General features: G+C 36.0%; 1 protein-coding gene across 6 annotated transcripts in view; it reads right to left on the reverse strand.

The window, feature by feature from the left end:
* Nucleotides 1-22,623, reverse strand: part of Stil (STIL centriolar assembly protein) — a 71,960-nt gene continuing 49,337 nt past the window's right edge. For 4 of the 6 annotated variants that reach the window (XM_063236428.1, XM_063236426.1, XM_063236427.1 and 1 more), the window contains exons 14-17: nt 18,592-18,823; nt 11,421-11,631; nt 9,956-10,206; nt 1-2,987 (exon numbers count right to left, since the gene is read on the reverse strand). In XM_063236428.1, coding sequence (XP_063092498.1) covers nt 2,195-2,987; nt 9,956-10,206; nt 11,421-11,631; nt 18,592-18,823 — 1,487 coding nt within the window. In that variant the 3' untranslated portion in view covers nt 1-2,194. The remainder of the gene's footprint in view (nt 2,988-9,955; nt 10,207-11,420; nt 11,632-18,591; nt 18,824-22,623) is intronic. The other 2 variants (XM_063236430.1, XM_063236429.1) reach the window with 2 other exon arrangements.

Below are 22,623 nucleotides of genomic sequence, written 5' to 3' on the forward strand. Positions count from 1 at the left end.
TTGAGAGGCAAAGATTTCTTTAATCCAATTTTCCCAGTACTCATGCTTTTCCCCAAAGATGCCTAAAAGCTAGCAGAGCAACTAACTTCTCACAGTAAAACACTATTCTTAGAGAACTTTCTAAGTAGGTTTTATATTGATGTTCCCCTTTCTCTTAACAGACATGTTTTGTTAACCTGCAATCTAAATCCAGTCTCCAAAACTGCTTTAATGACTCATCAGAGGCCTTAGATGTGGTAACAAGTGGACAAAGTCTTGTTTTTGCTTTCCTTTTTTTGGTACCAGGGATCAAACTCATGACCTTGCACTTGCCAGGCAGGCGCTTAACCCAACTGAGCTAATTGCCCAGCTCCTAACAAGTGATTAGATAAAACCGTGCCTAAAATGTCTCAGGTTTAGTTCTTATTGCTTAGGTACAGCTTCTTGATTAGTATAAAACTTACAGGGTTCCTAGCAATGAACACAATCAATGAAGCAATCAATCTACTAACATTCTCTGTTTTTTCAATGATGTACATGGGAGGCTGGTTAAAAACAGCACACTTGAAAGCAGTATCAACAATTCCATTCTTTGTTTTACTCCCATAAAACATGTAATTTTTACACTATTATTAAAGTAACTAAAGCTATAAAAAATGCAAATTAAAACATAGATGAAGACATCACCATTGCCATTTACATGACTTGCTTTTACAAAACTTAAAAGACCAACAATGTAGGAAAATATGCACTAATTGATCCCTGGCCCCATATTACTATGTATGAGCTTGCTAACTATCAATTGTTTCATCATGTTGTTGTCTCATAAAAGCCACAGCAACACTGGAGATTTAGAGGTCTATTTCTTTTCATTTACACATGAAACTTCAACACCTGGCAATCACATATTAACTTTTACCCCAAAAATTTATTATCTCTGAAATGAATGAAAGTTTTTTCACTTATATTTAAAAAAATAACAATTTGGAAGATTTGTAAGGTGGTGGGAAGAGAATTACTGATACAGCCAGCAGTTGGAGGAATCTCAGAACATTATGCTCAGTGAAAAGCCAGCTTCAAAAAGTTATATACTGTATAGCTCTGTGTATATAACATTCTCAAAATGAAAAACCTTTAGAAAAGCAGAACAGATCATTGGTTGTCAAAATAAAGGCTGGTGAAAGGGTGTTTCAAAAGGGTAGCAATAGTTTCTATGAATCTATAAGTTATAGTTAATAGAGCTGTACACTAAACAGCCAGTGAGTGAATGTGTATAAACTTGTGGGTTGGAGGTATAGCTCAGTGTATAACATATGTTTAGCACACACAAGAAGCTGGGTTTGATCCACAGCACCCCATCTCATCCCCCAACTTAATGAAATTTGACAGGTCTGTGGTTTAGTTATGAGTATTGAACCCAGTGCCAGTGTCTTGGTTTTGGTAGTTTACTATGATTGTGTAAGATGATACTGTGGTGGGAAGCAGTGGGGAAAGCATATACCTATTTTATTTTTGTATCTTTGAAGTGAAAAAAAGTAGGAAAGAATAAACTATTAGTAGAAGACAAAGGAAAACAGTCTATACATTTTTAGGTCCTATTAAAAATATTGATATCTGAAAATCACAGTCTACAAAACACTGATACTTAATAATCCTATAGCTAGTGCTATATATTAAAGCTACATAAACATCAACCCAACAAATTGTAAAAATCTTCAAGAATTTTCATCTTAATTAAAAGGAGCTATATTTTATTGTATAAAATATCTTGAGTTATTTTAAAAAACAACTTTCTCTTACACTCAAGAAAGGCTGGTTTTGTAATTCAGTTTGAGTCACAATAGCTCTAGGTCCTTTTGCTGACACTGGGTAGATGAAGAAATGCAACGTGTTAAACACATGGACTTTGTGAAATACGTAGACTAAAACAGCAGTTCGTAGTTAGTTTGATCAGTGTCTTTACCTAAATTTGTTGAAAGAACTAATCTTCCTTTTTTCTTAAGGTTCAGTGATACTGAAAATCTGGTTGAATAAGGTGGCTTTCTCACTAGCCCACCAGCTTGCAGACAAGACACTATTGTAGCTCTTTGTAACTACCTGATACTCTTAACTAAACCTGATACAAACAAGCAGACTGACTCCCAAAAAGGCTCCAGGTTCTTTAAGTACCTTCAGGATACAACCAGACCTATATCAGAAAGGAGGAATTTAAGGCTTAAAATAATTTGGGCAACTGTCTGAGACGCTTTACATCTAAAAAGGGGCCTACTGAGTCCATACTATTCATTTGCTTTAATGTTTCAGAAGGCTGTAAACCTTCAGGAAAGACTGGATTGTCCCTTTCATTTTCTTTCTCAGGATGTTGAGTAAACTCTGCTTTTCCAGTTCGGAGGTTCACTGCAGGACTTGGTTTAAGGTTCTTTAATAAAGTTGGATTTTCATTCAACCCCTGTGTTGCTTTTGACTGCACAACTTTGTTTGTAATATTTCTCAATGCTGGCATCTCTGAGTGTGTGTTCACGGATTCACGCTTATAACCATTACTTATTTCACAGGTATTCCTAGAAGGCTCTTTCTGACAACCAAGTTGTGCAGATACAGGTGCAGAGTTTTGATTCAACAAATGGTCACACTTGCTGTCTTTATCTGTATGGTTAGGAGCCTCCTCTTCATCCTCACTGTTGTCACTGCTTTGTATGAGTCCGTATCTCTGCATGTATTTTTTAGTTGCAAATGACATGTTGCTTGGTGAAATCAAGTTAAGCCCCATTGTGCTTCTGTCTGTATTAATATGCAGAAGGCTAAAAGATGAGTCACTGTTATTTTGGTTTGATCGAGTGAGAGAGAGTTGTGACAGCTGATTTTCATTTAAATATTTCAGAGCTATAGCATTTGCCTCCATGCTCAAATCCACACCAGTAGGGCTTAAACCACTCATACCAACATTTGCAAATGACATGTAGTTTAATCCAGAGATCACAGCTTCTGGGCTGATGCATGCCAACACACTGAAAGACACAAAAGAGTAAACCAACATTTACCTTAAGTAACAGCTTCATTCTAAATGTGTTCCGGTCTCTGGAAATAACAAAGGATTTCAGCCTTATGGTCGGTCCTGTGCCTTTTTATTTGAGTAGTAGATATTATCTACTACTCAGATATTCAAGGGATACATATGATAACCTAGAAGCTAATTCATGATCCACAAATTGAAAGTGGAACACAATTGATTATTTTAAATTTATGTATCAGTCATGCTTTTAAGAAAAAAGCAAGCTTCAAGTGGAGGAGTCTTTCAATACTACTGTATCATTTAATTTTCAATTATTAACCCCAATAGCATGAGATCAGTTAATATTCAATGTAAAGAAAAAAGTAAAATCAAACACAAAACACACCTAACATAAAGTTAGCCCATACAATTAAATTGTCCAAAGCTGAAGAAATTTTATTCACAATTAATGAAATAACTAGTTCCTGTATACAAATTTGCTTATACACATACATTTCTTTTGTTTTGTTTTTTGGAGATAGGGTTTCACTATATAGGTCAGGCGGGGATTGAATTTACAGCAGATCTTCCTGCCTCATCCTCTTAAATGCTGGAATTACCGGAGTGTGGTGCCAGATCTGGCACACTTTTTTTTTTTTAAAAGATGGGGGCTCAGTGTGCAGTCTAGTCCAGGCTTAAATATGGTATGTAGCCCAGGCTGGCCTCCAACTTGCACTCTCCTGCCTCTGCATTCTGTAGACTGGTATTACAGGTATGAACTACCACACTCAGCTAATTAGACGTACTCCTCAACTCCCTTTTTGTTAATGTTAATTGCCTTTTGTTAATGTGATTTGCTTTTTCTTAATATCACATATAAAACATAATTTGTTAATGAGGCCTTACATGTACCAGAAAATTTGCATGCATTCTTATTTACTGCTTATAGCAATCTTTCTCAGGGAGGTATTCTGTATCTATTTAAATTTCTCCCCGGTACCAATAAGAAGAAAAAAGACCAAAAAAAAAAAAAAATTTTTTCATTCTCCACTTCAGCTCCTTATATTTTTTCTCTCCTCCTTTTCTGTTTTTTTCCTTAGCATATATTACTATCTCAACACATATGTCTTATTTTACTGTCTGGTTCCCTCATGAGAGCTAAAAAGGGCAACATTTGAGACTGGTTTTTTTCCTCACTGGAATATTGTCAGTTCTTAGAACAGACCTGGCACAAAACAGGCCCCCATTATTTACTGAAGGAATAATAGGAGGTACTATTATTACCTTTATTTCCAGTTGAAGAAACTGAAGAATAGATTTTAACCAATTTCTTCAAAGCTGAACAGTTGGTAAGTAGAAAGTTGAGGCTGAAACCCATGTCTAACATACACTGGGGCTCTGTAACCACTGACTTACTACTGTGTGTTTAGCATTGTGCATCTGCCACCAGGGTCCTTTGTTCACTGCTTGGTATGGTAAACATATTCTAGTCAACTAATATGCTATGACTCTTCATATCATCACAAGAAGAAATTCAGCTGTTTTATGTATAACAGTCGTGCTTACATACACAGCCCAACAAAAAACAAATAATAAGGGCTGGGGATAAAGCTCACGGCATAAGCCCCTGCCTGGCAAAAGCAAGGTCTTGGGTTTGATTCTTGGTATATAAACAAACAAACAAACAGCAACCAGGCATTTTCTTTCTTATAAAGTACCTAGAATTTGGAAAAAGCCATTTCCAACTATTAATATTCCCCCAAATTAGTGACATCTAATCAGTAAACAATAAACTGTGTGCTCAATAATACTGTTCTTTTTTAACTAGCTTGGAATCCTCCTCCATTAGTACATAATGCTTCTGTAGACAGCAAGTTGGAAGAAAAGCTACCAATTTAGCTAGATACTATTTTTAAGATATATTCAGGGCTAATGTCTTCTAAATATAGTCTTTTTCTACTTTCTTTGGCTTCTTCCACAAAATCATAAGCAATACGTATATTAAACCAGAAACCTACACAGGTTAAAATACATATACATGTCATGTCTGTTGATACTAAAGTAATTAATCTGGTAAAATAAAAGCTTTCTCAAAATGTCAAATGTTTAAAAAAAGTAGGCCTGGGGCTGGAGGTTTAGCTCAGCGGCATAAGTGCGCCTGCCTTGCAAGCAGGCAGTCGTGAGTTCCATCCCCGGTACCGATAAAAGGGAAAAAGACAAAAAAAAAAGTAGGCTTAATTTTTAATTTGATCTCTGGAGAAAGGTTAATGGACTGAATGAAGCAGTCAATATCAGTTTAGAAGGTTCTTTTAACCTTCTATATCCTTAGTATACCAAAAGTCTGTAAGGCTACTGTTTAGAATGTACAACACATTTTTCTAAAGAAACAGTGTCACAAACTATAGATTTGGTACCAGGAGTAATCCTTGTAATCCATACCTGTAGGTGTTAAAAAGATAATAAAAGGTCTTGAATATAGTAGGTTGAGTACAGCTACTTTTAAATTGAGGAGTCTGGGACACAATTACTTTGAAAGCAAAACAAACCAGTAATATTCAGAGCCAAAGCATATAAACACTAAGGTAATTAAAATAAAAAGCAAGCAGAGACTATTCCACTAGTCAAATCCTGTAAGTCTCCAGCACAAATATACTACGTTACAGTCTTGTCAGATGTACAGCCATGAAAAAATGATGAAAATACATAAGTTTAAGTAAGATTTAGATGCCAAAAATTGAGGAAAGCTCCCAAATTATTCCACCTGTTTATTTTATTTATTGGGACTGGGGATTGAACTCACGACGGCACGCTTGCCAGGCAGGCGCTTATGCCACTGTAAATCCTCAGCCTATTCCACCTATTTAAAGATGAAGGTTTTGGATTGGGACTAGTTATTGCCTACACATCTATACAGGTTTTCTCTGTGATAAAAAGACACCCAGGTAGCAAAGTGAAGAAACAAATAGAGGGCTTTTTAGGATCTGTTTTTTTGGTCTTTTTCCTTTTTATTGGTACCGGGTATCGAACTCACGACTGCCTGCTTGCAAGGCAGGCGCTTATGCCGCTGAGCTAAATCCCCAGCCCCTTTAGGATCTGTTTTGAAGTCAAGAGGGTCACTCAAGTTGAAAGCACCTTGTAGGGGCTGCTGCCAGACCTCACCCATGACCGCTTACCTCCTGCATCGTTTCTAGGTCTCTCTGCGGTCCTCTTCCCTGCCTTCCTACCTTTGGGCTTTTTAATCTATGCAGTGAAGTTCTGAGGTAGCAAAGCAGAAAGGCAGTCTTCCTTCCACTGCCTCAGCCACTCTGCTGACCACAGAACGTGCTCGCAGATGAGAAAACAAATGCAAAGTAATTTTTTATATAGAAACAATGACAGAAGAGTGCTGTTTTTTAGATCTAGAGGAACAGGATAGATTACAAGGATTACTATAGGGCAACCCACTTGGGACCCCTTCTGTCTCTCAGTCAGAAGCTTTCTTTCTCTCAATAAATATTAGCAACAACAAAAACACCAAGGATTACTTTACTGGCACCTAATTTATAATTTGTAACATTTTCTATAGAAAAATGTGGCTGGGCACAGTGATGTATGTACAGTGGTGTAATTCCAGCATTTGGGAGGCTGAGGCAAGAGAATCACTGTGAGTTTGAGGCTGGCCTGGGCAACAAAGTGAGTTCAAGGCCTGCTTGAACTGTACAGTGAAAACCTGTCTCAAAAAGACTAGAAAAATTTTTAAAAAGTGTCATACATTCTAAACAACAGTCCTATGAACTTTTTGCATATTAATTATATCATACCTATATGTATAAAAAAAGATAATACAAAGTCACATATAGTAAGTTCTACAAGATACAGAAAATGAATGAGGTACATGTTATATGCCTGCAATTCTAGCACTTGGAGGCTGAGGCAGGAGGATCACTCTGAGTTCAAGGCTGCCTGGGCCACATAGTGAGATTAAGGTCAGCCTGAACTATACAGTGAGACCCTGTCTCAAAAGAACAAAACAAAACATTGTAAGCTTCTATGATGACCTGAGATTTCATTCATAGCAAATAACTCAGTGAATCTACTTAGCAGCAGAGATAAGAATTCAGAATTATATTTTGCTCTCTTTATCTGTGGATTCCACAGATCTAGATTCAACCAATAACAGACTGAAAATATTTGAAGGGAAAAGAAATTGTATCAGAAATATATACAATTTGCTTTGGCTCATTATTTCTCAGGTAATACAGTGTAAGAGCTATTTACATAGCATTTATAGGTATTGTAAGTAATCTAGAGATATTTAAGTATATGGGAAGGTATGTGTAGGTTATATGCAAACACTATTTTATATAAGGAACTTGAACATCTGTGAATTCTGGCAGCCTTGAGGGATCCTGGAACCATCCAGGATGGTTACCATTATGCTTGGTAAGTGATGACTATGCATAAAATTTACAATCTTGTTGGAAAGGTTGTCATGATCACATGCTTTAGTTTCTCAGGAGCAAGGTTATTTTGAGAGACTAAAAAAAAAAAAAAAATCAATATTCTAAGGGGTCCAGGAAATCTTAACAAAAGAGATGACATCTGAGTTCAGATTTGAACGCTGAGCGCTTGGAGGTACACTCCTGTAATCCCAGAACTCTAGGAAACTGAACCAGGAGAACTGCAAATTTGAGCCTGGGCAATTTAGCAAAACTTTTGTTACAAAATAAAAAATAAGAAGGAAAAGAAAAGAAAAGAAATAAGATAAAAAGATTCTGGACAGTAGAGAAAAAAACAAAAACAGCCAGCAGTAGCCATGCAAGGCCAGGAAGAGAAATAAGAAGCTAATTTGCTCTTCCTGTGAGCCAGCTGGTATGCAGGCTGGGAGGCAATAAAGGCCCCACTACACACATGGTAGGCATCTGGCTGATTTGGAGGATCACAGACAGAGTGCTAGCAGCTAAGGTACAAAAACGACTTAATTCTTGTATTGTTTGATTGACTTTGCAGGCCTAAAGCTGGCAGTCTGAATATCTATTAAGAGGGTAACAATATGCAACATAGCAACTATGGGGGATTTCCTTGTGTCTTGGTTTTGAAATCCAATACTGTTCTGTTTCATTTTGTTCCATGTTATTGTTTTGTTTTCTTCAATGTCCTGTTTTGATTGGTTTTATTCTGTTTTGTTTTGCTTGATTTTATTATGTTTGATGTAATGGGCAGCAATTTTGAAGACAACAAGAGGCATTACGGTAACTATGGTTGATTTCCAGTTATCCTGTTTTGAGGTCCTGTATCATTTTCACTGTTTTGATTGGCTTTATTCTTTTTAAAAGAAAAAGAAAAAGAAAAAAAAAACCCCAAAATAAAAACAGAAGCAATGGCAAGGAACCTTGCAAATACCAATGATGGGTACAAGCTGAACTTGGCAGAAGAGTATATTAAAAACTAAATTCAAGAAAAATTGTGAAACAGTCTACTAGCTGGATTATTTTAAGGGTTAAGTAAAACAATTCTGCATAAAACTACAATAATTCTTGACATACAAGCACTCAATAAATGGTTTCTGTTAAAATTACTTAAGAAAAAGACTGACAGAAAATATAAAAGCAAAAATTTAATAGTTGAGTTTGATTGGTAGGAATATAGTTTTCTTGTCAATTCTAAATTTTCCATTTTCAAACTAAGTTTATATTACTTAGTAGAAACAAAACAAATATCAAACTATTTCCAAAGCACTATAATATTTTATACAATAGTTTATATTGTATAAAATTTAAAAAACTATTCAAAAGACACAGAAAAATGTACTTAATATATTGTTTACACTGTATATTCTGAAACTGTTTCATTTTCATTTTGGCTTTATTTTGTTTTTGGGACAATGTCTTAGTATGTAGTTCAGGCTGGCCTTGAACTCATAGTGATCTTCCTGCCTCAGTTTCCTGAGTTGTGCACCCAGCTTTTCTTATTTTTTGAGGAAACTTATCTTACATGGAATTAAAATTCTGTCTATATGAATTTTTTATCTCAATCATAAATAAAGGACTTACCTATTTCATATTAAGAAACAAACAAAATAATAAAATAATTGTTTCTTAAAAAGCTAATTTTCTTTGAATATTATTAGTTCAAATGCCATTTTTTTCACTTTCTGAAAGTTTAATAATGAAAATGTATTATTTTTATAGTATAATTTATAATATACACTTTTATTTAAATTGGGGCAAAACAATCTTAACACAATTTGGCTACCCTGGGGGGAGGGGGAGCAGGAAAGAGTGGGAAATGGGGAGGAACTAAGAGAAATAGCTCTGAAGGAGTCAGAGTGAGGAATTTGGGGTGTGTGTGGGGGTACTTTTGCAGTTTAAATTTTATTTTGAGAGCCTCAAACCCGCAATCCTCCTATCTCAGCCTCCAAATTAGCTGGGATTACAAGCAAGTGCTACCACGCCCAGCTGATTTGTTTTTTAAACTGGGAAATTTTACTAGTTTTGTCACTAACAAAAAGTAATTAACAGAATATGTTATCCTTAATAATTCCAATTATGTATTACAAACATGTACTAATAATTTTATTTAAAAAACCAGACAAATTATGTGTTTACATAATACCAGATATTATGCTCCAGTGAACAAGGATATATTGAGGTTATCTTTGATAAAGAGGAATCTTAATAGCAGGACGTGTCAGTCAGACACTTTGGGAGAAAGACATGCTTTTGCACAGGAACTATAAATGCAGTAGCTACGGTATCACTCTGTTGGTCCAGGAAGCCTTCAGATAGCGCCCCAAAACCCCCACATCTCACAGTATTTCTCAAATTACTTATGCAGCATAACTTTTCCTCTGGCTAAAATAAAGACTCTAAAACCTAAAGATGAATTGAGCTACAAACTTACACCTTTTCACATGAGATTGCTGTCATACATCTAAAACTATACAGAATGTAATAGATACAATCAATATAAAACTATCTTTTAAAATAAATTTTAAAAAGTTACCTGGCATGATCTACTTTATGGGCATTTTTCTTCACTTTGGTAGGAGAATCAATTTTCACTCCCAGGCTTCTTAGTTGCTTAAGTGTTGCATTAAGAACACAATCTTTCTCCACCAGTCCAGGATTTGAGTTTTTTTTCTTTGTATGGTAAGCATTTTGGGTTCTGGTACATTCATGGCTGATAACTACTGCTTTGGTAGATGGTTGTTCAGTTTCCTTCAAAGAGTTACTTAATAGCTGGTTCACTTGACCCTGATGAAAAAAGAAACCATATTTAAAAATCACCAGGAATAGCTTTATTATCTTGTCAAACTCCACAAAATATCCAATAACATCTCCAAGTATTATGGGACACACACATTATATATAGAGATATATATCTCCTATCCTAATGATTTCATCAGACCCTACAGGAAACAGATCAATTTTTTATTCAGAATCTATTTATTTAAAACTCAATATATAAAAAATTATATGAGTAATCTTCCAAGGCTTCTCAAAGATTTATTCCAAATTCTGTACAAACAAAAGTTTTAATCATGGTTTCATTTCAAAATGGCAATATGTTTCAGAGTTATACATTAGCCTTTTATGTTAAGTTCAGAATTAGTTTTTTTCCTTTTTCACTTTCTGAAAACAAGAATGACCTGTGACCCCCACTGTGCCTTTCTGACATTGGAGCATGCAGGGCTGGCTGCACCAGACTAGGTCCAAGCAGGCAAATAACAAACACATTCACTGATGAATACACAGGCCCTTGCTGCAACACGTTTAATTAGCCATCTAACAAAAGCAAAATCAATGTTACAAGTCTATAATTTGGATGGAAGTAAAGTCATTTCAACCTTTAAGTCTCAGTTCATGTTCTAACCTACATATCCCGAGAACATTAGATCCTTCAACTAGAAGTACTCCTACTTGTTCTATACTCTGTTTTGCACACTTCTCAGTCTCTTGTGTAATTGTCACTGGTGTCCTTGTGTTACTATTTCCACTATGTTCTTAAAGACATAAGATGATCATATTCTTCTTTATACTTCATTTTACTCTCTTTCTTAGGCTCAGTTTAATAGCTAATAAACATCTGCTTACCTGAACTAAAATCAGTAAATGCTACCATAAACATTCTACTACTTTTCAATGTTCAAATCTTTCAAAATCTTTCTCCCACTCCCTGCAATAACTTTAGTATGAATTTAATATAAAATCAAGATATATTTTTAAAATATCTGGTTTTTTTTCCTGGTTAAGTACCTGGTGACTGGAACATACAGTAAATTATTGGTGCATATAGTAAATTACTAAATTTGACTTACATGAAAAGCTAAAATAAATAAATGATATACTATTAGTGAGGCAAGTCTTTTTATTTCAAGTTCCCAAACATTTTAAATCTAGGAAAACTTTAGCACTTCTTATATTACAGAACCATAGTATAAAAGGTAAAATGCCCTATATTTCCTTACCAGTAAATCCTGGTAAAGTTTCTGGCTGTCTGGTGGTTGAGGAGGTGAGGACTGTATTAAGTGCTCAAGCTTTGGTTCTCCTGATGGCTCAGTGTCGCTGCTGGCGCCCTCTGATGGCCCAGGCTGTAAGCACATGCTCACGCTCTCTGCCAGCACAGTGCTTGGAAAGAACACAGGTGTATTGGGTTCTTTTCTCCCATCCGAAGAGCTGCTTGAAAACATAATGTAAATAGATAGTTAGCAGGTACTATTAAAACACACACACATGCATGCATTTTTTTGAGGTCTTGCTCAAGTCTTGTTATCCAGGTGGCCTCAAATTTTTGATCCTCCTGTCTCAGTCTTCTTGTAGCTAGGGTTAGTCACACACCACACCTGGAACCTAACTATATACTTGAAATGTATTAATTTGGCAGAAAGAGACCAGACTTGAGCAGCATCTGGTTTATATTTTCAGCTCTTAGTGATGTATATAAACATACTTTTTTGGGGGGGGACAGCGTCTCACTATAGTTTAAATTGGCCTTGAATGTGAGATGATCCTTCTACCTTAGCCTCCCTCCTAAATGATGGGGTGATAGATGTGCATCACCATGCCCAGCCAAACACACCACCTTGTTAGGCTGCATACTGGACCATAATGCCTTTATAATATATTTAATATACGTTTCTTTGAAGGCTGGAAAGCAATTTGTTGATTTCCCCCACACTTGATATAATGAAAACTTTTAAAGCATCTAAAAGTTTAAAATACAGTATTTGTTCATTTTGAGGGTCTGTTTTGTTTTGTTTTGTTTTTTGGTAGAAGAGATCAAACTCATGACTTCATGCTTGCCAGGCAGGTGCTTATGCTGCTGAACTAAATCCTTGGCCCTCATTTTGAGTTTTAAAGGAATAGTCAAGATCTTTGTCAAAGTTCATAAACTACCACTATAATCACATTATATACAATGAGCATTTATTACTTTCAAAATTAAATATTTTTAACTAGGGAAAGTATTAAAGGATATATTTCTTGTTAAAACGCTAATCTATAATTGTAGAAAATATAGAAAAGTAGTAATAATTAGCTAATAGAAGCCTTATTACAGTTTATAGTCTTATAGTTTCAAAATATATCAACTTACATAATCCTCACCAAAAAAATCTGTAAGATAGATATTATAAATTATCTGCACTTGACAGATAAAGACAAGCACAGAGAGGTAAGCTATTACCTATACCAAGTGATATCAAACATACAGAAAATAAAAGGAACAGAAGTTAATATCCAGAAAGAACCACTGTTAGCTCTTCTTTTTTTTCCAGACAGGGTCATTTTATGTAGTTCAGGCTGCCTTGAACTCACAACAGTTCTCCTGCCTCAGATTCCCAACTGCTGGGATTACAGGCATGTGCTACCATGCCTGGCACCACTGTTAACATTTTAGAGGCTATTCAGCTAAGTTTTTCTATAGACTATGAGTTTTCTCTGAAAAACTGTACCATATTATAGTACAAACTACAGGTAATTTTGGAAGCTGTTTTAAAACTTAATGTTATGAATATCTATCTCATTAGCTATTTTTAAAATTTTAATTATTTTTATTTTTGAGACAAGGCCTTGCTGTGTAGTTCAGGCTGGTTTTGAAATCACTATATAGCCCAAGCTGGCCTTGAAGTTGTGGTGATCCTCCCGCCTCAGCCTCCTAGGTGCACCACTATTCCCAATCACAATTTTCAAATTCAGAAGCAGAAATTCAATCTTTAGAGATTTTATGGCTTTTTAAAGAGATCTTTATGGTTTTATTCCCTAAATATTTAAAAGGACTTTATTTTTAAGGAGGTATATGTCAGTTACTGAATGTGTCTTCTCCCATCTTTAGCTAAATGATAATAGTAATTAGGTATAAAGGCACTATTCTAATTTCTTTATGTACACTAAGTCATGTAATTCTCAAGTTACATAAAATAGGCACTTTTTGTTATGTTAAAGCTGAGAAAACAGGATCACCAAGAGATCATGAGATATGTTCATAGCCATACTGCCCTGAATCAAATCCTGGCAGTCTGACACCAGAGCCCTGTTCTTAATCACTTTGCTATACTGTATGTTTAAGGATTTGATAATACACGTCTTGGTGTTTAAGCTACCAACAAAAAATGAAAATGAAAAACAACCAAAACATTAAAGCTTTTAAATCTCAAAAAGGTGAAAAAGTTCTAAGAATAATTCTAATATCTGAGGTATTATGAGGTATATCTAAAACATAGTTTTTAAGAAAAAGAATCTTTTTAAAAGAAAGTCTTTATAAATCCACATACCATTACTTTCCACTAGGAAAAAGCAATCAATAATCGCTTAAGCTGCAAGACAAACATCTTTCACAGACTGCTTCAACATCAGAAAGACAGCTAGCAAGAGCTCCAAGAGGGACTGGGAGCCCAGAGCTAAGTGACATCTATAATGACTGGGCAGTGGGAACCCAGCATGAATCACAGCAGATGTTTGAGAGGAGCCGGAGATGCACCAAATTCACCATAGGTAACACTGGAGACAGTATTTAATTCGAACTGGCACACTGTCCTAAACAAAAGACTTAATTTACATCTTGTTAGGTGTTGGAATCAATAAAGTTGATCAACTGCTCTGAAGATGCAATTAATTTACCAGTTAATTCAAATCTGATTCTGAAATTAAAAAGCACCACAGTACTGGAGATTTTTTAAGTTGTAACTCAAAAACTCTCATAATTCTAGAAAATACTGTTTGGTTTATAAAGTCAAATCAAGGAGGGTATATAAAGATAAGCATGGCTCATTTTTTTGGTCCTCAGTTTCTATAGTTGTTCCAAATAAAATGTGGACCTTCCTTGAAATTCACCTTAAATTATTCTTCCTGTCAATGAACATAATATAGGAAACTAGACATTAAGTCTAATTCTAAAGACAGAGACATGAATATGAGCATGAGCCTGTAGAAACTTACTCTAGTCAGAGAGAGGTACATTAAAGATCTTTTCCATACTCTGTGGTGGGACTTATGAATACTTAATTGATTAAAATACACACTACACTGAGAGAAAGTCTCTGTAGTTTTCTAAAGAGGCTTCTCTACTGTTTTAACCATTATTGTAAAGAATATCACTTTCTTCCTGCTGATACTGGCCATTGAACCCAGAGCCTTTGTACTGAGCTATAGCTCCAGCTCTTTTTATTTTTATTCTTTTTTTCTGTTTTGTTTCATTTTTCCCAAGACAGGGTCTCGCTATATAGCCCAGGCTGGTCTCAAGCTTGCAGTAATTCTCTTGCCTCAGACGACTGAGTGCTGGGACTATAGGTATGCACCATCATGCCTAACTTTGTACTTTATTTTGAGACAAGCTCTTGCTAAATTGCCCTGGCTGAGCTTGAACTCACAATTCTGCCTCAGGCTCCCATTGTCCTGGGCATACAGGTGTGTGCCACTATGCCCAGTTATAATCATAATAATTTAAACTGTCAAGATGTGTGTGTTGGCTCACACGTGTAATCCCAGCAACGGGAGGCTGAGGCAAGAGGATCGTTGTGAGTTCAAGACCAGCCTGGGCTACAAAGGAGCTCAAGGCCAGCCTGAACTGCAGAGACCCTGTCTCTAAATAAATAAATAAACAAACAAACAAATAAATAAATAAATAAAATGTAAAATATTATCACAAAACCTATGATTAAAGAAAGCAATCCACTGCCTGCCCCAACACCATTTCACAGACAAGTTCACCTCTTTTAACTGTTTAATGTGATATTATATGAGGCATTTTAAACATAATTCTTTTAACTTCAACACATAAGTTACATCTGATATGTGCTATGAGAGCCACTCAGGTCCAAAGTACCTTCCTTTTACTTCTTTTTAGTCTATCAACCAGTTTCCCTATATCTTCTCTCTTTCTTTTTTTATTTAGAGAAAAAAATCAAAACAGAAAATAGGGTAAAAATAATACAGAATTTTAAAAAAATAGTAAGAAATCACTAGTTGATAAATTTTGTTATCTCAGAAATTCTTGTTCAAGTCACAAAATCAAAGCATAAAAAGTGGACAATGTAACACTGACAGCACAAACCATTCTGTTTGATGAACAAAAAGTTAATAGCGTGGTTATCTATCCTGCACACTTATACATAGTTATATCCTTTAGAGCACTTTCTTTCCCTTTCATTATCATAATATCTATTATACATTTTGGATCTTATTACTCTGTTTTTTATTATTATTTTTTATACTAGAGAGACAATATGATATTTGCAAATGTGAGTCTGATTTATTTCACTTATGAGAACAGTCTCAAGTTGCCTCCATTTACGTATAAAAGCCTCAAGATCATCCTCTTTTATAGCTGAGTAATACTCCATTGTATAAAAAGAATCAACAACTGAGATCTCATATTACTAAAAAGTTTTTGCACTTCCTTAAAAGAAATCACTAACAAAGTGAAAAGAAAACCCACAGAATGGGAAAGAATGTTAGTCAACAATCCCTCAGTTCAAAGGACTTATATCCAAAACCTATAAAGAACTGAAAAACATCAAGCACCCCAAATTCAAAGACCCTCTCCAAAAATGAGCAATGGAGATGAACATACATTTTTCAGATGAAGATATACAAATGGCAAGTAAATACATGAAGAAATGTTCACCATCACTTGCCATTTGAGAAATGCAAATTAAAACAATATTGAGATTGCATCTCACCCAGAAAGAATGACTACCATCAGGAAATCAACTGGTAACAAATGTTGGTGAGGCTGTGGAGAAAAAGGAACCCTTCTCCACTGTTGATGGGAATACAGACTGGTGCGGCCAACTGTGGAAATCAGTATGGAGAGTCCTCAAAAAACTAGGATTGGAAGTTCCATTTGATCCAGCTATTCCTCTCCTGTGTATTTCCCCAGAAAAATTGAAAAGGTCATGTCACAGAGCTATATGTGCACCCATGTTTATAGCAGCTCAATTTGTAATAGCTAAATCTTGGAAACAACCATAATGCCCATCAACCGCAGAATGGATGAAAAAATTATATTTTTTTCTACATCCTCTCTTAACTCTATAAAAGTAGGAGCTTCAAAAAATAAACATCAGACCATATTGTCTAAAATCTTTCTTTTATTTTAATGAACATGGATTAATCCAAAGTTCCTTTCTATTTCCTAAGTCCGATATGATTTGGCCTCTGTGTCCATCTCTGACCTCATTTCCTCCACTTTCCCTGAGTTACTAAGTCCAGCTATACCAGCTTTTCTGCTTCTTTCTAAAACTGCCAGGCTCAGTGCACACCTCAGGTCTTAAACATACCACTTCCTATAGCGGCAACACTTCCCAAGGTGGGTAGCTGGCTCATGGGGGCTCCTCAAATGCCACCCGACAGAAAGGGCTACCTTTACCATGCTACTTAATATAACATACCTCACTCCTATGCTGCCATCTCAGCTACACTCCATTTTATCACCCTGATTTGTTTTATTCAAAACAGCTGTCACTGTATTTAATTTTGCTGCTTATGTGGTTAAATTGGGAACTTTGTCTAACCTACCTGCTTAATCTCTAGAATCTAGTTCTGTAGTAGCAAATATTTAATAAATAGTATTTGTTGAATTTATATCCAAATTTGCTGAGAATCTGAACTCAGAATCTGTTTTTTTAATAGAAAAATTTATAATGAAACATTTCAAACACAAGAAAACTTTAACATATTACCATATGTAATCTCTTTTAAACCTTTCCAACTTTGTTTTTGAGACAGGGGCTCACTAAGCAGTTCAGGCTGGCCTTGAATTTATTTTGTGGTTCAGGCTGGTCTCAAACTTGCAGGTGACCCTCTTGCTTCAGCCTTGTGAGTGCTGGGATTACAGTATGTGCCACCATGCCTGGCTTAAAAGTTTCCAACTCTTTAGCCAATTTTGTTTTATTAATACTTTTAGCCATTTCATCTCTGATTATTTTGAGGCAAATCTCAGATAATATTTTACATATAAATAAATATTCAGGATGTATCTATAAAAATTACTTTTACATATAATTGACATATGGGAAAATTTTAAAAACTCACAGAATTCTGGGCCCCTCTCTATCTGGAACCTAATTTTGTCAGAATCTCTAAGATAAGGCCTAAGTATGTGTAATATTGAAGTTGTCCTCAGATGTTCTGATTTGTTTGTTAAACAGATTGTTAAAACATTCAATGACTGTCCTTCAATCCTCAGTACAAAAATAAAAAAACATTCAATGATTGGAATGGCTCTAGGAATTTCAGAATTGTCAACTACATAGACACTAAATTATGTAATACTATGTAGAAATGTGTTTCTATATTAGAACAAAAGAATATTAGAATTTAAAAAATTGCACAAATTGGTGACTAAAATTGTTAAGGACTGAGGCTTGGTGGTATAAACCTATAATCTCAGCAGGTGGGGAGAGGTGAAGAGGGAGGAGAATAAGTTTAAGGCCAGCCCAGTCAATTAGTGAGACGGTCTCAAAATTTTAAAAAGGTTAGGAATGTAGTTCAGTAGTACCCTGGCATGTATAAAGTCCTAAACCCTGGTACTGAAAAAAAAGCATGGTATATTTCATAATTTCATAAAACAGTACTCTTTGCTAGGCATGGTGTACAAGCCTGTAACCCGAGCGTTTGGGAGGCTGAAGCAGGAAAACTGCCACAAGTTCAAGGCTAGTCTGAGCTAGAGTTCAAGCCCAGAAACTGCACAGCAATACCCTGTTTCAAAAAACAGATTTTAAGGGCCGGGGAGGTAATTCAGTGGTAGCGTGCTTGCTTAGCATATGTAAGTTAGGTTCAATCCCTATTACAACAACAATAAAAAGGTGAAAAGAGTAGATTTTAAATCTTTTCATCACATGAAAAAATATTAAATACATGAGACAATGGATTTGTGAATTAGTCTGATTTAATTTATGCAGTAAACATATAAACACCCAAACATTGTATTATGCTCCATAAATATAAAAAGCTATGGGGCTGGGGATTTAGCTCAGCGGCACAAGCGCCTGCCTTGCAAGTGTGTGGTTGTGAGTTCGATCCCTGGTACCGATAAAAACGAAAAAGACAAAAAAAAAAAAAAAAAAAAAAAAAAGTTATGATTTGTGAATTAAAAAAGAAATGTAAAAAGAATGAAATACTGAATGAGAGACATCTTACTTGGATTCAGAAAGTGGCTGATTAAATTCTTCTTCCACAGCAACGTTGCTATCTTCAAAACTGGGAATATCAACTGCTTTTAGTGAAGAGGCACTACCTGGAGGACTTGTGACTTCATTGTTAATGTCAATAGAAAAATTCATGTCTTCACTGGAAATCTTGGTTTCATCTTGTTTCAGCTGAGAATTAGGCTCCTGATCATCACCTGCAGCATTCCAAAACAAGCTAGCACCTAGAGATTAAATGATTTAATAGGCACTGAAACAAATATTCAACTACAAAAACAATGACCAAATGCTTCTAAAACTAGCTGTATCATTTTCACACCATTGTCTATATTGTTTTTTTTTTTCTTTTACATAGTTTATCTCCAGCCAGTCTATATTGTTTTTGAATTACATTTCCTCAGAAATGCCACCAAGAGGTAGGTGAAAGGTGGAAAGAGAGAAAAAAAGGAACAAAGGAAAAAGAAACATTCGGTCTCCTGACTCTTCAAGGAATTATCAGGCTCATCATTTCTGTGAAGTCACAGATTTTTTGTTAACACATTTTCTTTTTTGAGTATGTATGTGAGGTAATGAGAATTCAACCCAGAACTTCACATATGCTAGGCAAGTGCTCTGTCGTCAACTACATGTCCAGCTGTTTCTATTTTCTCTTTTGAGGAAGGGTCTCAGCAAGTTGACTGTGCTGGCCTCAAACTTGCTATCTTCCTGCCTCAGCCTTCCTTGTAACTATAAGTAGCTGAGATTACAGATGTGTTCCTCGATGGCTGGCTTAGTTTTACCTATTCTTTTTTTTTGTTGGTGGTGGTACTGGGTATCGGTGCTTGCCAGGCAGGCACTATGCTGCTGAGCTATATCAAAGGCCCTAGTTTTGGCTTGCTGGGAGGATGGTGGATTGATACGTAGCAGGGTAGAGAGCCTCTCTGAGAAAAACAACTCAGACACTAGAATTTAACACTTTGGAGAAGACCATATGAAAGGAGAGGGATTCTCACAATCCAGGAAGAAACTAAGGAAAAAGAAAAAGAAAAAGAAAACAAGAAAGGAAGGAAGGAAGGAAAAACGTGGACGAAAGGCTGAACCAGATGCTCTCACTGTGGCCGTTCCTGTGCTGTGCTGGGTGCCTGTCAGTCAGATGACTCACAGTTGCACTGAAATCCCTCATAGCCCTGAAATCAGGGGTTGGTAAGCCCAAAGCCCTTGGTGGGAGGATGCGGCGCAAGGGAGAGCGTAACCAATGTGGAGAGCTGTATTAACCTGTGGTGAGTGCTAGGAATTGGGTCCTGCAGAGGGGTGACTGGCTGGATGACATATTGGAGTTGGGCAGGACAGGCCTGAACCCAGAATCTCAGTGGTGTTAGTCAGTCGCCCCTGGCTCACAGAGAACTGGTGGGATCTGCTTGGGCTGGGTCACATACCTGGTCGAATCCAATAGCCTGGGACAAAACTGTCCCAAACCTGTGACGTCCGCACAGTACAGACTAACGTGTGGAAGACACTCACTGGTTGACTGGCTCAGAGAAGAGGGGCTACCCCACATCATCCCTGCGTGCACCTCAGATAACAGTAAACTGGAGAAGACAGCAAGCCCCCAGCCAGCACGCTTCGGAAAAACCATAAGCATTATGGAAAGGGCCTGAGACCTCCACAAAACACTTGTCTGAAAGAAACCAGAAATAAGACAAGAGAAAGAAACAAGAAAAAGCTCCCAGCTGCTGACCCAGCTGCAGAAGAGATCCAGGGCAGCAATCATGTAATATCGGCCATGGCATCAATGGACATAAAGAAATACCTTTGGGACCTAATAGACAAACTTAAAACTGAAATTCTAATTCAAGTGAAGCAAGATATAAAAAGATTAATAAAAGAAATGCTAAGCATAGATGGAAGAATAGAGGAACCCAGAAAAAGGAGAGAAAACTTTGATGAAGAATATAAACAAAATCTAGAATACATGAAACAGATTCAAAGAGATTACCAAGAAATTAAAAACTCCATTGAAAGCTGGCAAAATTCCTTGACAGAAACTAAAGTTAGACTTTCAAAACTTGAAGATAGATTTGCAATGTGTGATCATGAAAGGAAAGATCTCTTAAAAATATCAAGGAACCAGGAAGTAACAATACAAAGGCTAGAAGATGACAAGAGGATCTATAACTTAAGAATAAAAAATGTGAGGGAAGAAGCAGGAGTAAACACAAATGAAATACACAGGCTATTCACAGAAATAATTAAGGAAAACTTCCCAAGCAGACGAAAAGGAAATGATATTCAAATAAATGAGGCATACAGAACTCCAGCCAGCTACAACCAAAACAGATCTACACCCAGACATATAAATGGAGAAACAAGAAGTTTCCATAACAAAGAGGAACTGTGGGAGTTCATGACCACCAATCCAACTCTACAAAAAATACTGAAGGACAGTCAAGAGAAAAAAATCACCAGCATTCCAGCAACAATCACAGAGAGGTCTCAATGAATGGGGCAGACAGTGGAATGAAGGAGAAAAGTAGACAACCAATGGCAGAAAAATAGCATAGCAGAAATGAGGTAGAGAAGACTCTACAAGTCTGTTATAATCTCTAACAAGATGGACTTGATACACTAACAAAAAGAAACACAAGCAGAGTAGATCAGGAGATAGGGTCCATCGAGATGCTCTGAATAGGAAATATAATCTACCTAAGAGAGGGTTAATGAACTGAAAGTCAAAGATGAGAAAATCATGCTCTATGTGATAGGGAACCAGAGAGAAATAGGAACAGCTCGTCCAGAAGCTGCAGATAGGTTGGAAAGTCATAATACTTTTAAGCAGTGGAGAACTACACAGCTGGAAGGAAGGAAAACATTGAGGCTTTAGTAGGTAAAGCAATACAGCTCAAAATCAAACTTGGGTAAAAAGGCTCAGAACCACTTAGGTAGATAATGGATTGCCCTCCTAATCTAAAAACTAAAGTAGTGGGACCCAAAATGTACAAAGCACCCTGAGAAAGGGAAAGAGGAAGAATTGTCTAAAAAAGGAAGGCAGAGGACATTGTTAATAGTGTATCAGGATTTAAAAGCCACATTAGTCTTACTGCTCTGTTTAGTTTGATTTTATCCTGTTCCAGTCTGTCTACTCGCACTAGATTTGAGGGCACAGACAGCTATTCCCAAAATAACAGTATATACTATAGTAACTATCCTTAATTTCCTATTAACTTAACCTGAAGCCCTGTATTACTTACATTGTCTTACTATGACTGATGTTACTTGAATCTGGTTAGATCGATGTTTTGTCTTGACTGATTTTATTCGAATTTGGTGTGCTTGATAGCATCAAGTCTAAGAGCAAAGGCAACTACTCTGAAGACGACAAATGCAATAGGATACCCATTCCGGTTTGATTATTAACTACTTTTGAAGTCCTATAATGTCTCCAATGTTTTGTTTTTATTAATATTGCTGTGTAGTGCTATGTTCAATTATATTATGCCTGATGATGTAGCCAATTCTATTGAAAATAACAAGAGACATCATAGTAACTACTGTAGATCATCTTTTATTGTGGTTTCATGTCTTTTTTGTTGCATGTTTTTCTAGGAATTTGTTGTCTTGTTTTGATTTGATTTTCCCTCTAATACAGAAAGGACAGGTATACATGTAGAGATTCACGCATGTGTAGAACTCCTAAACAGTTTACAAGCATAGATTATATAATGTACGATGTGATGAACAGATACTCTAAAGAAAAAGAGACACTAAATACCCAGTGCTAATTCTGTAGTGTCATGGTATAAAATCTAGCAATACTATTATTCTCTGTCCAGAGTGATATTAGTCTGTTTTGTTTAATTTCAACATACGTAAAGATATGGACAGCTATTTTGAAGAGAATGGGAGACATTATGGCAGCCATTGTTGACTTCCCTATTATCCGGTCTTGAAGACCTAAAGCCTTCAAGATTCTGTTCTGATCAGTTTAGTACTATTTTGCTCGGTATGAATTCACAGTGTGTGAAGCTATAGACAACTATTTGGAAGA

Source organism: Cavia porcellus, unplaced genomic scaffold (assembly GCF_034190915.1).
Source record: "Cavia porcellus strain 051 isolate PalLab524CR breed Dunkin Hartley unplaced genomic scaffold, mCavPor4.1 scaffold_25, whole genome shotgun sequence".
Lineage (NCBI taxonomy): Eukaryota > Metazoa > Chordata > Mammalia > Rodentia > Caviidae > Cavia > Cavia porcellus.